The following is a 16975-nucleotide window of genomic DNA, read 5'->3' as shown; positions in this document are numbered from 1 at the left end:
CAGGGCGCCGCCGACGTTCCGTGCACTCTCCTGCACTTCGTGAACGACGAGTTGGTCGATGTCGCCATGGGAAAAATCGTTCAACCGGGCAACCCCGTGTTCCACGGTAAACCGATGCCACCCATTGTGTATAGGGTTCAACTGGTTCGGGTGCTGCCAGGCTGCGACGAGTTGTTACCCCCGATTCAACCTGCCGGGGCCAACGAAGATGATCTGATGACCCTCAGCGCCTGCCTAAGCTGGCCCCTGCTTTGGCCAAAGAGCCAGATTCGTTTGGGGGCGGGGGACACCACCCCAAAGACAACACCGCCAGTCATGCCGGCGCCAAGCCATGGCAAGACCGCCATAACGCTACCGGACATCCCTATGGCACAGGATCCGAACATGCATATGGCACAGGATGTGGACGACGACAACAACGACAACGACGATGGCCGTACATTTAGCAACGTCGATAAGTACTTTGCCGAACATAGGTACGATGAAGAATTCCGCGGGCCTCTTTCTCAAGAACCCAACCAAGACGACTGCGGTCTAGCTGGTACGGCGGAGAAACCCAGTTGCAATAGGCGTCGTCTGGCGTTCAGTTCTCAGGAGACGCCTCCAGCTGCCGACTTCACCGAGCCTCAGATAGCCGAGGTGCCAAATATTATCAGCCCCAACACACTCAAGAAGGCGATCTGTGAGCAGAACTCGGTCCCATTACAACAGAAGAAGAAGGGACAGAAAAGAAAGAGTAACAAGGGTGCGAGCCAGCCGGCACCGAGTACGATCCGTGCTCAGGACGGGCCACCTTCACCTAAGGATATCTCGAGGAGGGTGCATGTGGCGGGTAGGACGATGCTACCGACAAATATGCTCAATGCTACAACCGGTGCTATGCGGAGTCTGCACGACAGTGTTCTTTCTTTGGAGAAGTGGCGTCTCAGAGAGAATGATGTGGCATACCCGGTTTTCGTGGCCAAGGTGCCAGAGGGCAAGGGCTTTGTGGATGGCGACATCGGGGGTACGATCGTCCTGCGGTTTGATGACATCTTTGCTATGTTGAAGATTCATCCGTTGCACTACACCTTCGTTCGGCTGTTTTCGCTGAGTATGGAGATGCGGATCATTAGAGACAAGACCCCGGACATCGTGATAGTCGACACCTTCTACATGCGTGCCAAACTCTTGGGCAGGGCTGGGGACCGCCAAGTCGCGAGTTCACACCTCGAAGGCGTCATTCTGGCAAACCCAGATAAGGATAACTTCCTCGTGCCTTACTTTCCCGAGTAAGTCGTCCCCTCAACCGCCCCGTAACATATGATTTCTTACATTTCGATCGTTCTTTTTTTTCTAACATTCCGTGTTCTGTGCAGTGACACACATTGCACACTCATCCTCTTAAGCCCGAAATATTCCATGGCCACGTATTTGGACCCGAACCGTGACTCCGAGATGGACTACACAAATATCAAGAAAGTTCTTGATGATATTCTCTCCGGCTACGCCAAATCTGGAGGCATCTTCACCAGGTCAGTTCGTAGGTACGGCAGGCACGTGTTCGGCCACAATACGACGTTCTCCTGCGTCAAGCAGCCGCCTGGCGGTCAGAAGGATGCCTACTACGCCCTCCATCACATGCGGGCGATCGTACGGGACCATCATCACCTTCTGCTACCAAATAATCTCAAAGATTGGGCCGCGAGCTTGTCGGCAATCCAGGACGCGGATATCAGACAAGAATTGTTTCGCATCCAGTCGGACTTGGCGGAAATCATATATCAAGATGTCCTTCATACCTCGGGGCAGTTCTACCTCAGAAATCAATTGTCCAACAGTGAGATAGACACAACGCTACAAATGCAGGCTGACAACGCCCGCGATTTCATGACCATCACGACAGACGGCGGCTTCATCCACGCTCCGGTCCCATGAGTCTAGTCGAAAGTAGTGATGCTATGTGTAGTTCTGAAACATTGATTGGCTCATGTTGTAATTAAACTTTAATGAATTGTATGTCTCTTTGGTTTGGACAGTCGTTCAACTTAGATGTAATCGATGCTATTTATTAGTAGGACCATGAATCGTGCATATGGCCCCCTGTGAAAAAAACCCTAATATTCATACTAATGGCGCACCACACAAGACACTAATGGCGCACTGTAATAATCACACTAATGGCGCATTACCTACTGGTGCGCCATTAGAATGCCAAAGCACATGGGTACATATGGCCCTCTGGGAGGCATTCTAATGGCGCACTGCAGGCTATACTAATGGCGCACTACGTGGTGTGCCATTAGAACACCAGATACTAATGGCGCACCAGCGGTGCACCATTAGAATTTAATTCTAATGGCGTGATGCCAGTGGTGCACCAGTAGTGCGCCATTAGAAGGCAAAATAGGTGCGCCACTAGCATGCCTTTTCCTAGTAGTGAGACGAGGCTGGTACTCCCTTTGGATCAGCTCCAAGCGGTGATATTCCGTTTGCCGTGGCTGGCGGATCATCTGTGCAGTCCGCTGTGTAGCCAACTGCTACGGTGCCACGTACACGTCTCCGCGTAGGTGTTATTTAACACGTTAATTACAAAGTTAAATATGGCTTGGCTGCATCCACAGGTGAACCCCGCACACATCATGAGGCTCTTGCTGATCCCAAGTGGAAGGCAGCTATGGGTGATGAGTTTCAGGCTCTTCAGAAAAATGGCACTGGCATTTGGTTCCTTCACGACAAGGTAAAAATGTGATGATTGCAAATGGGTCTTTAGAATAAAAAGAAGGTCGGATGGCTCCATTGATCGATATAAGGCTAGACTTGTTGCCAAGGGCTTCAAGCAAAGGTATGGCATAGACTATGAGGACACTTTCAGTCCAGTTGTTAAAGCTGCTACTATTCGTCTTGTGTTGTCTATTGCTATGTCTAAAGGATGGAGTCTCAGACAGTTAGATGTGCTGAATGCGTTTCTTCATGGTGCTCTGGAAGAGGAAGTATATATGAAGCAACCTCCTGGGTTTGAAGATAAGAACAAACCGTATCATGTGTGCAGACTTGATAAGTCACTTTATGGGCTGAAACAAGCCCCTACAGCATGGTACTCTCGTCTAAGTACAAAGCTGCAGCAACTTGGTTTTATTCCTTCAAAGTCTGACACCTCATTGTTTATATATCACAAGTCACACATATCCATCTTTGTGCTTATTTATGTTGATGACATCATTGTTACAAGTTCCTCCAATGAAGCAGTGACTGCTCTTTTGTCAGAGTTGAACTCAAAATTTGCTCTCAAGGACTTGGGGGACTTGCATTTCTTCCTTGGTATTGAGGTTAAGAAAAACAGAGAAGGTGGTCTTCATCTTTCTCGGGAAAAATATGCAACTGATCTTTTGCAGAGAGTTGGGTTGCAGAATTGTAAACCCTCGCCAACACCTTTGTCGAGTTCAGAAAAACACTCTCTCAGTGAAGGAGAACCTCTGAGTTAGAAGGATGGCACCAAGTACACAAGTTTGGTAGGAGCACTGCAGTATTTGACTCTTACCAGACCTGACATCTCTTTTTTTTGTAAATAAAGTCTGTCAGTTTCTTCATGCACCTGCTACTGCACACTGGACTGCTGCAAAACGCATATTAAGATATGTGAAACATACTCTGAGTGTTGGATTGACCTTCAGTAAATCTTCATCTACTCTTGTGAGTGCTTTTTCTGATTCTGACTGGGCAGGTTGTTTGGATGACAGAAGATCAACTGGAGGTTTTGCAGTTTTCTTTGGTCCTAATTTAGTCTTCTGGTGTGCAAAGAAACAGGCTATAGTTTCCACGTCAAGTACTGAGGCAGAATATAAGGCATTGGCAAATGCTACAGCTGAGATCATTTGGGTTAAGGCTATTCTCAAGGTGCTTGATTTTCATCATACACAAACTCCTTGTCTTTGGTATGATAATCTTGGTGCCACATATCTAGCTGCAAATCATGTCTTTCATGCCAGAACTAAACACATTGAGATGGACTATCACTTTGTCAGAGAAAGAGTTGCAAACAAAGAATTGGACATTTGTTTTGTGCATTCAAGAGATCAAGTTGCAGATGGATTTACAAAAGCCTTGGCTACGAAACCTTTTGAGGAGTTTAGACGTAATCTCAACTTGCAAAGTTTAGATTAAGGGAGGATGTTAACCATGTAATATTGTGTGGGCCGGACTAGTTCCTTGGGCGCCACACATTGGGGTAGATCTTTTATGTTTAAGTATCTATCTCAATTTTCTAAATCTCTCTCTCTCTCTCTCTCTGTGTGTAATCTCCTCAACCGAACATGTATATCCCTTCGAGAGGGTTATCTCGCCATCTAATATATATACATGCGGGCTCCCTAAAGGGAGTTGAGACGCTTCATCAATAGCTTTCAAAAGTAATGAACGAACACATTTAAATTAGACGGCGAGTTCTCGTTGCCTTGTTCTCACTTATCTAACCTTTGATAATTTCCTCGGATTCTGCAGAACAATTTGCAGCCAGCACTCAATTTAGAAGTTGGTCGTACCGTGCAGACAACAAAAATAACCAGTGAGCCTGTGCCTTCAAATTTTTCGACGGAGTGCTGCGTAGTTCTGGATGGATCAAATCGAAGGTACTGATTATATCACATCTAGTCCGTGGGTTGCGTGATCGATGATTCGGGTTTTCGGTGCTGATTTGTTTCATGTATGTTGTGGCATGCATCATCGGGCATGTGTCTGTCAGCCTGCCTCCTTCATGACGAACCTGAAGACGTGAACCCTGAGGAGGAAGTGCTATGGTTCAATACTGGAAAGCAGTCTTTCTCCAGCCTCCGAGACCGCATCCTCCTCTTCTTCGTTAGTTAGTATCCTGGTGGATCTCCCCCCTTCGTCCTCCGCCGACCAATCATCACAGCAAATCGACCGACAGCATCAGCATATGAAAAACTTGGCACGTGAGAGATAAGAGCATGTTTCTAGATGATGATGATCAGCACATCAATTCTTCCCTAGTGTAAACTTTGCTTCCTGTTACTTTTAACTAGTGCAGTTCAGCTCCAGCAAGCAACAACCTGAGTAAGAGTTGTCGCCTTGTTGCGGAAAAAGCTTTTTTCATTCGCGTTCCGTATGTAGCGTCAATCTCCACCGCCCAAACCTGCCCATAATTGAAGATGCATGCAAGAAAGCTGACAAGGGCACGTCCTTCTCCGTCGCATGCATGTCAGGTAGTAGGTGGGTCTGTTGCTAGACTCTTGCATGCCCGCATTCTCTCTACAGCTCAATTAGTGAGTAATTTTCATGATTATATTTGATGACTGTTGCAGACCAATACACAACACGATTTAAATGCTACAAATTTAATTATCCTGTTGTTTAAGTGGGTCTGAAAAAAACGTTGTTTGAATAGTTTCAAAGAGAATTAACCTTTGTTCAATTGGTATCTGAACTTTGCTATGAAAAACAGAGGAACTTTTGAAAAACTTTGGCATAGCTCATAACTTTTGAAAAATAGGTATAGCACTTTATTAACTCTCTTTCTGAACTTTATCTTCAAAACTAAAAGAACTTTATGGTTTTATTGGTTTCCTCAAAAGTTCTTCTGACTTTATTGTAAAGTTCAAATAATCCTTCATAGAGTTCTTAAGCAATTTATACTTGTGATTTGTGGTGCCGAGTGTTAACATGTGTTGTACTTTACCTTCATCATCCGAAGAACTTTGCATCCTACATTAAAAGAATTTTCAACTACACTATAAATTGCAACTAGACAAATAATCTGTTGACCCGGCCGAGCGTCATTAGCTACGTCGGTTATGCAATACCGGATAAAATTGTGCGGCTGGTCTGCCATCTAAACTCGAGGATGGGAGAGAAAGAGTGCAGTGCATGAAAAAGGTAGTGAGAAAACGAATCTGTAGCCTGTCTTCCATGGCATGTGGCCTCACATACAGTACATGCATGGCTGACAAACAGTTGACCAGCTGATTAGACTGTACCTCTGATGAGCAGCTTGGATTTGCGCTGCATACGGAACGCGAATGGAAAAAACGGCGTCCGCGTTGTTGCTGCTTCAGTCTGGACAAATTAGCAGTAGCTCGTTAGCCCTGACGAAACTGGAGCACTGCTTCTTGTTGGCAGTACACTTTTACTAATAAAAAATTGTACAATTTTAGATTGTGCATGCACGTGGAAGGAATTCATTCCCTTTACGGTTTTGGTTTGCCCAATTTCCGTTGCTTTGCCTTCGTATTAACGATGTGTGCTCCATGTGGCAGTGCAACACACACAGAGAGAGAATTCCTGCAAAATGGAAAAACACACAGGGAGAGAAAACAAATCCTTTTTTTTTCTTTTTTTGAGGTGGAGAGAAAAAAAATCAAGTGATTTTTTGCAACACACTAGTGCTTAGGCAGGTTGTGCCAGTGGCTAGTGCTAATCGGCTCTCATTACAATTCAGCACACAATTTCAATCGGGGGATATTACAGACATTTAAACACACAACTCATCCCACAAACTGAGACTACAATCTCAGAAAACAACTCGATGGCTGATTCTTTGAGAAACTGATTGGGTGGCATAATCTGATTCTAGAGAATCAAAAGCTGAGAAGAATCCAGTGTGGGGGCTGTGTCGTGGGCTGGGCCCGAACGGTAACTTCACGACAATTCCTTCCAGGCCCTTGCCTCTAATTTTGGTTCGCCGAGGTCGGTCGCCTCCCTCCCACCCGACGATGGCGAAGGTGATCTCCTCGTTGTCGTCAGGGACAGGCGAGGCATTCGAGCCCTTTAACCTCGATTGGAGCCCACCGCCTGCCGTTTCCCCTCGGTAACTCGCCTGCATCCCATCCCCTGCCCCGCTTCCTCTGAACTGTGGCTCTGACGTGTCACACCGGCAGTCGGCGCGCTGGAGATGATGGACCGCCTTCGTCTTCTTCAAATCCGGCCCCCTCTGCCGACTTCGTCGATCCACGAGACGTGACGTGAACTTAATCCTTTCTGTTAAGTTTACTACTCCTACTAGTTTAATTTACTAGGCGAAGTATCAAGTGAAAACACCTACTCCTTCCATCTAGGTGTGTAAGTCACCTTACGAAAATCAAATAATCCCAAAACACTTAGGCACGGTACATTAACTCTCACCTCATTTCTTATTCCGTGACATATCAACCAATAAGAAAGTGGGCCGTGCATGCTTTCAATGACACGAGAATACCAAACACGACATGCAGTGGTTAGTTCATTGTATGCAATGCAATTAATTAGCAAAAAAGCATTAAGTTCTCTAATTTCCCCTCCGTCTTGGTCGTGGTGCACAACCTAAGATAACTTAGACTGGCCATAGTGGGGGTAACATAAGCGGTATCATGCACTTGGGATTCGCAAACATGCTTATGTGGCAAACAATTAAAGAAGAGAGAGCGTTATAGTAACAATCAATTCACAAAACGGTTCTAAGTAGGGTTAATTGGGGGAGATGAGGCGCAACAAATCTACTATATCTGAAGAAAGACGACAGCCTAAAGTGAAAAAGGAGCACCTTCTGGTTACCTTTCCTGCAGCTTCAACCATCGATCTGCTGCAACCCTCGCATGCTACCAGTCGCCATGGATGATCTGTGCTACGGTTCCAGGGGTAGAGGGTGGAGGCCGCCCATTGATCTACGCCGGCTCTTGTACACTACATGACCCCATCAATGGCTGTAAAATTGAGCGTCGCCGAGGGTGCCGATTGGTCGGCCGCGTCAACAACGCGGACAGTGATGCAACCTGTCGAGGCAGTTAATGGCGGTGGCAATGCCCAGTGAGCCGGCTACCTTAGCCACCACCACCGTGGCTCCTTGGCGCCAATTAAATCCCCATTGGATGAGACACCAAGCAGTTCAGGCGATGGAAGCAAGCCGCTGACATATATGTAGCCAATGCGATATGCGAAGGTGGATTGGTAGAACAGGAAGATTGAGGAGCAGAGGAGCCAGATGATAATTGACTGGGGATCGAAACGACATGGAAGGGGAAAGGTTGGAAAGTAGAAGAGCAGGGATTTGGGCAGTAAATCCACCCGTTCCATCTTTGGACATTAATCCATCTGTTTCTCTTGCAAGACAATAATGGAATCCATCTGTTTCTCTTGCAAGACAATAAGAGCAAGTATAATAAGGCTGACTCAGCTGGCTATAAGCCCTTCCACGTCAGCCAAATCACATCTGGAGGGAAGAGAAAGAGGGAGAGAGAAGCGAACGGGCGCTTCGTCAAGCGCCGGGCTGCGGCACAAGATACGAGAGCTTTGCGCCCGCTTGCAGCCCGTGGCGAGCGCTAGAGCCGGCGCTCTCGATCCCCTGCGCCTCTCCCGCCTCCCGCGCTTCTCCTTCCTCCTTCGCGTGCAAAAATCAGCCCGTGCCCTCGCCCCAAATAGCTTCCTCGCGCCAAATCAAGCCTTCCAAATTTCCCCAAATCGCCACCTCTTCCGAAACCCTAGAACTGTCGCCGGCGCACATCAAGGAGATGGGTCAGCAGTCCAAACGGACGCGCGCGCCGGCACCTCGTGAAGCCCCTCCACCAGCGCCTCTGCTCACCCCGCCGCCAGCGCATCTCCTGGTCCCGCCGCCGGCGCATCTGCTGGTCTCGCCGGCGCCTAAGTCCGCCCCGCCGCCGGGGATCCCATCGGCCTTCCCTTCAAAGCAGAGAACAAGCACTTGGATCCCCCCAAGACCACAAGAGTCTCTGGCGGCTAGTCTGCAGCAACCAAGTGAATCGGGTCCTACGGCTCAAGGTCCTTGTTGGGCACCGCTTGCCTGCATCGGTGACTCTACATCACCTTGGTACATGGCTGGCAATATGAACTACTCTGATCCACAAGCATGGTATGAATTTTCTCCATTGCTGATCTCAACTCTGAATCGTGGTGTCATTTCTTAGAGCTGCTGACACACTTGTATGATATGCTAGTTAGATGATACAACATCAGAAATCTATCTACTACTCTACTGTCTATTTTCAGAGTTCATTTTTAGTAGCTTAGTAATGATAGAAAAAGAAAAGTTTCTTCTGCTAGATGATCTTTCTTTGATGTACAGGAGCACGTGACTTCTCGTTTGCTGAATCTTGGATTGCAGTGTAGTGTAACTTTTCAGTTTCCACATGATAGTGTGTATGATATATGACTGCATAAACTATTTTTCCTTTAAATAGTTGCTGTGATCAATTCAGATTTTTTCTTTAAATACTTGCTGTGATCAATTCAGATTTTTCTTTTAAATAGTTGTTGTGATCAATTCAGATTATTTTTCCTTTAAATAGTTGCTGTGATCAACTAGTATGCATCTCAAATGTATTGTATTCAGATTTTACAAATTTGAGTATATACTTGCATGTAGTTCGGTGCTGATCGCTCTTCGTTTCTTTATTTCGTTGAGCAGGGGAGTGGATTCTCACCCACCTGGTGGTTACCTTAGTTACTTTCAGAACACGGCAGGCCCCACACAACCTATGCACAATGGGAGTTCATCGCAACCAGTCAATACTGGCGATGACACAAATGGTGGTGATTGTGGAAGGACCGAAAAACGCTTGCTATGGACAAAACAAGAAGATCTTCGATTGGTATGTCTCTTTTTGCATTCATGCTGGCTCCATGTGTTTCATTACTAGCAAATTCAATTAACCCCTTCTGATAATATTGTAGGTCAGTGCTTGGTTGAATAATTCCAATGACCCAATCCAATCAAACTACAGGAAGAATGAACAATATTGGAAAGATGTTACTGCTGTCTACAATAGTACCACCCCAAAAAACAGGGAACGACTAGTCAAGCAAATGAAAGATCGCTTTGGGAGAATTAAGAAAAGGGTTGCATGGTTTTGTGCGAGTTATAAGGAGGCTAGTGCTTTGTATGCTAGTGGTGAATCTGATGCAGATTTAAAGAAGAGGGCAATGCAAACTTATGAGGAAGATCACAAAAAAGATGGTCCGTTTATGTTTGAGCATTGCTGGGAGATTCTTAAAAAGGAACCAAAATGGGACGCATATTTGGAACGCCTAGAAGATCTGGAGCCGGACAAGAGGAAGCTTAGTGTTGATGATGAAGTAGGGAAGCATTCCACTATAGATGATGATGATGATGAAGATGAACGTCCACCGGGTGGTAAGCAAGCTAAGGAGAAGCAGAAACGAAAAATAAAGGATGAAGTTTGTATAATAGATCTTGAAGATGGGCTTCAAAAGTTTGTAGATGCCCAGAATGCAGCAAATGAAGGCCGCAAAGAGATGTTAGAGACCCAAAGGCGTGTTTCTGCTGAGAATCTTGAAGCACGGAAGCTTGCTCACCTTGCGGCAAAAGATCACAAAGAGTCGGTCATGCTAGAAACATATCGCTCATTGGTGATGCAAGACACAACCGGGATGCCTGAAGATGTGAGATCTGAGCATGTGTTGGCATTGAAGTGTTTAAGGGAGAAGCTATTTGGCAAAATGGTCTAAGGTATTTCCTACTGTCCGTTGTCTTAATTAAAAGTGGTCATGTACTTAAATTGTAGTCAATGGTCCAGTACTCTAGTTACATTATAGTCAATGCAGTCCAGATAACCATGCAATAGTGGAAAAACTCATCTAGTCAATAGTCAAATTATACTTAACTTCTATGCATTCCAAATAACCATGGAGTGGAAAAACTCATGTAGTCAATAGTCAAATTACACTTAACTTCTATGCAGTCCATAGTAATTATACGCCCAGGTAAACAAGACACATCCATATAATGCTCCATCTCCTCTTCAAACTCTTCCACCCAAACCCATCTTCCTTCCTCTACTTCTCATCTTCCTACCAAGCCTACCGACCCATCTTCCTCACCCACCATGTCCGATTCATCATCATACACAGATGATTCTGATGAGCTAGCCCCATCCAAAATCATGGAAGCCTATGTTGCTGAGCAAAACGTCCTAGACTCCTTTGCTGAGAGGCTCATGATAAAAATCAAGGCTAGGCTCGGATATGGATCATTGCAGCGATGATACGGTCCAAGGAAGGTCATTCGGAGGGATCATGAAGGTGCTCACGAGCGTCTGGTGGAGGATTACTTTGCTGCAGATCCACTCTACCCCGAGAGTATGTTTCGTACAAGATTCCGTATGAATAGAGGTCTCTTCCTCTGCATTGTGAATGCCCTAGGTGAGTGGTCCCCCTATTTCACTTATAGGGCAGATTGTTCTGGTAGAATAGGGCTCTCGCCATTGCAAAAGTGTACAGCAGCCATGCGCATGCTAGCCTATGGCACCCCTGCAGACGCACTTGATGAGTACTTGAAGATTGGGAAGTGCACTGCATTAGAGTGTTTGGACAAGTTTGCAAAGGGGGTGATTCAGGTTTTTGGTGGGGAGTACTTGCGACGCCCCACACGGGAGGATGTTGAGCGTCTTCTTCAGGTTAACGAGTCTCAAGGTTTCCCTGGAATGCTAGGAAGTATTGATTGCATGCATTGGCGATGGGAGAAGTGTCCTCTTGCATGGAGGGGGCAATTCACCCGCGGCGATTATGGAGTACCAACGATGATCCTAGAAGCCGTTGCTTCCCAGGACCTTCGTATTTGGCATGCTTTTTTTGGAGTTGCTGGGTCAAATAATGATCTGAATGTGCTCAATCAATCCCCACTGTTTTTTGATGCACTGAAAGGAGAAGCCCCTCAAGTCCAATTTTCTGTCAATGGGAATGAGTATACCACAGGTTACTACCTTGCTGATGGTATATACCCAGAATGGGCTGCCTTCATGAAGACTATACCATTTCCCCAAATAGAGAAGCACAAGTTGTTTGCCCAGAAGCAAGAAGGGGCAAGGAAAGATGTCGAGCGCGCTTTTGGGGTATTACAGTCCCGTTTTACCATTGTCCGTCGGCCTGCACGTCTATGGAAGAGAAAGAGTGTTGGAAGGATCATGACGGCTTGTGTGATTCTCCACAATATGATAATCGAAGATGAGAGAGAGCAGGCAAAAATTCATATTGACTTGAATGAGATTCCGGGGGCTTCATTTGCTCTACCTCCCGAAGTGAATGTTGGTGGTAATCTATGTTTCGCAGATGTGTTGCGTAGAAAAGCTACTATTCGTGCTCATCCACAACATGCCCAACTTAAAAGTGATTTAGTCGAGCATATCTGGCATAAGTTTCAAAACAGCCATCATAATTAATCATGGTGGGATATTGATATCTGCATGTTCATATTCCTTTTTTTTACTGTAACCTTGATATGTTACATGCATTTTTATTTCAGGAGTGAGCTGTGATGTGGTGATTGCGGCAGCTGTTATTTATAGGTATACTTTCTCTAATCTTAAATTGTTCTTTTCGTTAACCAAATAGTTCTGTACTCTATAGTTTAGTCAGTGTGAGTGTATTATTGCTCAAGAAATTTATTTGATCTGCCAACATGCTTGTATAGAGAGTGAGGTCTTCTTTATAGCTTGTTCCTCTTCCTATTGTTACAGTATTTGTTTTTACTGAACCTGTGTAGCTATACAGGATTTATAGAAGTGATTTTCTCCAGCATTACTACTCAGTGTTACTTCTTGATGTCACATGCTGTAAGTTTACATTGGCTAAATTTTTAAGCTTGACCCGGTTCCTTTTCCATACAGTGGTTGGAGGTTATTGATGCAAATGAGTGGTTACTCCTTTCCAGCGAAGTACCCTCCATGCTTTATGACTTTTGTCATCGTCCAGATCAAAACTATGATTGTTGCTTGTGGTCGTGAACAGCTTGTTTGCCGGAGATGTTATCTATTATGTTTGCTGAATGCTTTCTTAAAGACTTATGTAATCTTAAGTAATTACTCATGATGCTATGGAGTAGTATGATGCTGTGTGACATGTTTGGAGTACTATGATGCTGTATGACATATGTTTGTTGCCTAAATGCCAGTCAGTCTTCCTATTTCCTGGTTGCATGGATGGCATGTATATGTATGCTCTTTGAAATGGCCACAAAGATGTTGTTTACTGTAGATCACAGCAGATCATATGCACCTGCAAGCAATAAATACTTCATATTAAATGGAGCCATGCTAATAGCCAGCCAAAACGCCAGACTACTATATGAGAGAAGGCTTTATAACGACGTGGCATTGCTATATAGCCAGCAGCCGGCTGTGCTATTATCTTTGCTTTAATGGGATCTGTTGGGAAATTGGAGAAGATTGCTGCCGTACGTGATATAGGTGGCTGTGTGCGATGGGGAAGAAAGGGAGTGGAGGCGTCGTTATGGGGAAGGCGACTACTGGGCGCCAGCGCGCCGGCCGAAAGTTTCGGCCGGTCGCCTGCCAACCGCGCGATACGAGTCATATGGACCGTGCGATTCCCGTCTTACAACTGCTTCGCAAAAAAAAAGGAAAACAGCCCCCGACCTCGTCAAACCGCCGCAAATCCTGGCTCGCGCGTGCTCCTTGCCGCCGCCTGCTTCCAGCACGTAGTGCGCGCTCATCGGCGCCGCACTGTGCGCCGCCGAATCCGGATGTAGCGCTTCGTGGCCCTCGCCGAGCTAGCACCATGTCGCCGGCGAGCTCGCTGCTCCACGCCGCCCCGGTCGCAGCACCTACCGTCGAGCTCACGGCGCACATCGCCGCGGTCGCCAGATGTACTCCATGGCTCATCATCGTCCTGCTCCATTAACGCATGCAGCAAAAAAAGCTCATTAGTCCCAGCAAAATTTGCTTGCCGGCCGCAGCGCACTAAAAGAACTTCGGTCATCGCATCTCTATGTTCGCTGGTTCCACAAAAATTGCTCACCGGATGTAGCAAAAATAAAAACCTGCTTCAGTAGTCGCAGCTCTGATAAACAATAGTTCCAGCAAAAATGGTTGCCGGTTACAGCAAAAAAAATGGCTGCTGGAGGTCACCGACGCTACTTCCAGCATTTTGCCTGCACAATTCCAGCATTCTTGTTGCCCCGTTCCAGCACGCCGTAGTCTCGGTTGCAACATCACGCCCCGTCCGCTCCCCGGCTCGCGGTCACCACGAACGCAGCAAAAAACGTTGTTGATTCCAGCTCGCGGTCACCACGGGCACAGCAAAAGGTGCAGCTCGTTCCAGACCGCGGTCACCACGGGTCGCAGCAAAACGCTGCTGGTTCCAGCCTGCGGTCACCATATCCAGCACTGGCGGAGCCAGTCGTAGCAAAAAGGTTGCAATCACAGGTCAAAGGTGCTGGAACCAGGTAGAAGAAAAGCTGCAACCACATCTCGGCGGTGCTGGAACCGGGCGACAGAAAAGCTGTGGCGGCAAGATGTTTTGCTGCCACCGGCAATGCGTTTTGCTGGAACCGGCCAAACAAAAGCTGCAACCAGCAAAACAAAGCAAAAAACCTAAGCAATGGATGGTCGACGGCGGGGAGTGTGGTGGGAGCTCGCTCGCTGTTCCCTGTTAGCTGCAGATGGGATGGGTGTGGACGAGGGAAAGAGGAAGAGACGCCATGAATTGAAGAGTGGAAGAGAACATCGAGTGGACGGGGGATAAAGAGATAAGATGTGGCTGGGCCACACAGGCGCGTGCGCGTGGGTTTCTTTGGGAGCGAGCCAGCGCGGAGCGACCGGCCCAAGGTTTGGCCGGCGCTCCGGCCCCAAACGTTTCCCTATGGGGAAGAAAAGGAGGCATCGTGTTGGGTCGTTGGGAAGACTGAACAATCGGTCAAGCCAGGAGTGGCCTGATGCGGCAACAGCTTTGCAAAAGAGACTCGTGGGTCCTACCGGCGTAAACTGAAGCTCACGTGGTTCTTCTCTACAGTGGTTGGTCCCACATGTAAGTCTCTAACTAAACGCTGATGTGGGAGTGCTGGTGATGTGGATAGGCTGCATGCCAAGAGAAATACCATAGTGGGGATGAACTATTTAGGTATTATAGATTACTTGGTGCAGGCCTAGCTATCACTTGAACAAAGGTCCAGAATTCGTGATGAGCATTCAAGCCATTGATCAGCCGATATTGGCACAAAATCTTACGGTGTTCTTCTTCTCAGATTTTCAAACGTTTGTTTGTACGCCTAAAATGGAGTAAGATGGAGTAGGAACTTTGGCCGGAGGGAGCAGGAACGGTTCTGCAGGACCGTAATTTTTCATGAGGTAAACAGATATATAAAAAAAAACTAAAATTCCATCGTTTTCAGGCGTACGTGGCTCCCCGTTTGTTGGACCAATCGATCAAGCTTTCGTCTTTGTTTCATTATTATCCCTTGCTACCCACCCTCACATTGCTGTCTCTAGCTCTGGTCTCATGCCTGTGAATTCGGTGGTTGTCCCATTCGCCTCCTCTTTAGAACATAATCAAGACGGCCGGCCTTACAAATATTTATATTTCATTCAAGAGGCAAAAAAAATCAAGTTGTATATCTTATCAGCACAATCAAATGGCTGGCCAAACAATTTAAAAATGGGTTGGCAAAAAAAATTGTTTTCAAGATGCAAATGACCACCAACCGTTTGTATATCGATTGAAGTGGAGGACCAGAATGTGTGTATGCATGATAAAGCATAATTTCTGAGCAGTGATGAGTGTGCATGGCTGAGAAAATAAAATACAATTTGGCGTAATTTAGAGGAGAAGACCCGGAGGCCCAGCTTATTATACCGAAAGCTTTACAAGATCCAGAAAACTCATCTCTCTTCCTGGGTGAATGTGCTCAGCTCTGAGCACACACGTTACAAACCCCGCAACAGGACACTGAAATAAAATGCGATCTCCGCAACATCCTCTAAAGCATTGCGTATCACCCTATGCTGTGATCCCGACGAACTACGGACAGCATATGATGGATAAGGGAACATATAATTCCTGAGCGGTGACTGCCCAGATGAGTCTGCATATCTGAGAAAGTTAAACAATACAAATTTTGTGTGTTTTAGAGGAGATCAAGACCCAAAGGCCCAGTTTATACTGAAAGCTTGACAAGGTCCTCGGCCTCTGCAACAGCAGCAGATTGATCACACACGAAAACAGCAAGAAAATGGAAACACCCCCGCTAAAGCCGGCCAAAATGAAACACGGGAAGGGGGTTTCTCATCCCACACCAAATGTGAACTAGACACTACCAGCCAACTCCACCTCTGTCAAGCTCCACTCCGGGATTCACCACCATTTTTCAGATTCACGTCCATCTTTTCCACGACGGCTTCGACTCCTTGTGTGCGTGACCGGCTTCGACTCCTTGTGTGCGTGACCGGCTTCTGCCTCTGCCACTGCGACTGTAACATGAAGGATAGAAGTCGGTAAGTAAAAGCGAGTAGAAATGAATCAAATGAATTTCTGCCTGAGACAGGCCCCAAGTAAAGATCCACAAACTCTTCTCTGTTCATGTGCTCAGCTCAGCTCTAACGCATCTCTGATCATGCACTAAACAAGGCAAGTGACAGGACATTGAAATAAAATGCGATTTACACGCATTGCATATCACACGGTGATGTCACCCCGGATAAACAGCCAGCTGGATAGCCGAACCGACAGTGCTCGAAGTCAGGTACACACCCATGCAGGGAAGGCCGCGGCGCTGCATGCTTTCTACGCCGCGCTGCTGGGCCGGCCCAGGACGCCGGTCTGGCACTTCGACTTGGCGGCCCTGTACGCTAGCGCCCCCTCTGTGGACGAGCCGGCGCTGGTGGCCCCCTTCGAGCGGGCCGAAATCAAGGCGGCGGTGGACGCCCTCGACCGCACCAGTGCTCCGGCCCCGACGGGCTGGGTCCTGCGTTTTACCAGGCGGCCTGGAGCGTGGTGGCGCCGCATCTTCATCGCCTCTTCCACGAGTTCCACGCCGGCGCCGCCTGCCTCGACTGAATAAACCGTGCCTACGTCGCCCTGCTTCCCAAAGGGAGCGGCATGCCGTCTCCTGCTCCTGCCTCCTTCCACCCCGTCTCGCTCCAAAACGGCAACGTCAAGATCCTGTGTAGAGGCCTGACCACGCGGCTTCAGCAACAAATCCGTCTCCTGATCGACGAGGATCAGTCGGGCTTTGTGCGGGGGC

General features: G+C 47.1%; 1 protein-coding gene across 1 annotated transcript; it reads left to right on the top strand.

Annotated features, from left to right (window-relative positions):
* Positions 1 to 8453: 8453 nt before the first annotated feature.
* LOC125533669 (uncharacterized) lies at positions 8454 to 12287 on the top strand. Its single transcript, XM_048697043.2, has 4 exons — positions 8454 to 8836; positions 9392 to 9575; positions 9658 to 10453; positions 12245 to 12287. The coding sequence occupies exons 1-3, from the start codon at positions 8478 to 8480 to the stop codon at positions 10450 to 10452; spliced, it is 1338 nt and encodes a 445-aa protein (XP_048553000.2). The 5' UTR covers positions 8454 to 8477; the 3' UTR covers position 10453; positions 12245 to 12287.
* Positions 12288 to 16975: the final 4688 nt, after the last annotated feature.

This window comes from Triticum urartu, chromosome 7A, assembly GCF_056163025.1.
Source record: "Triticum urartu cultivar PI428250 chromosome 7A, HENAU_Tu73, whole genome shotgun sequence".
Lineage (NCBI taxonomy): Eukaryota > Viridiplantae > Streptophyta > Magnoliopsida > Poales > Poaceae > Triticum > Triticum urartu.
This window is presented reverse-complemented; position numbering and strand designations above follow the sequence as displayed.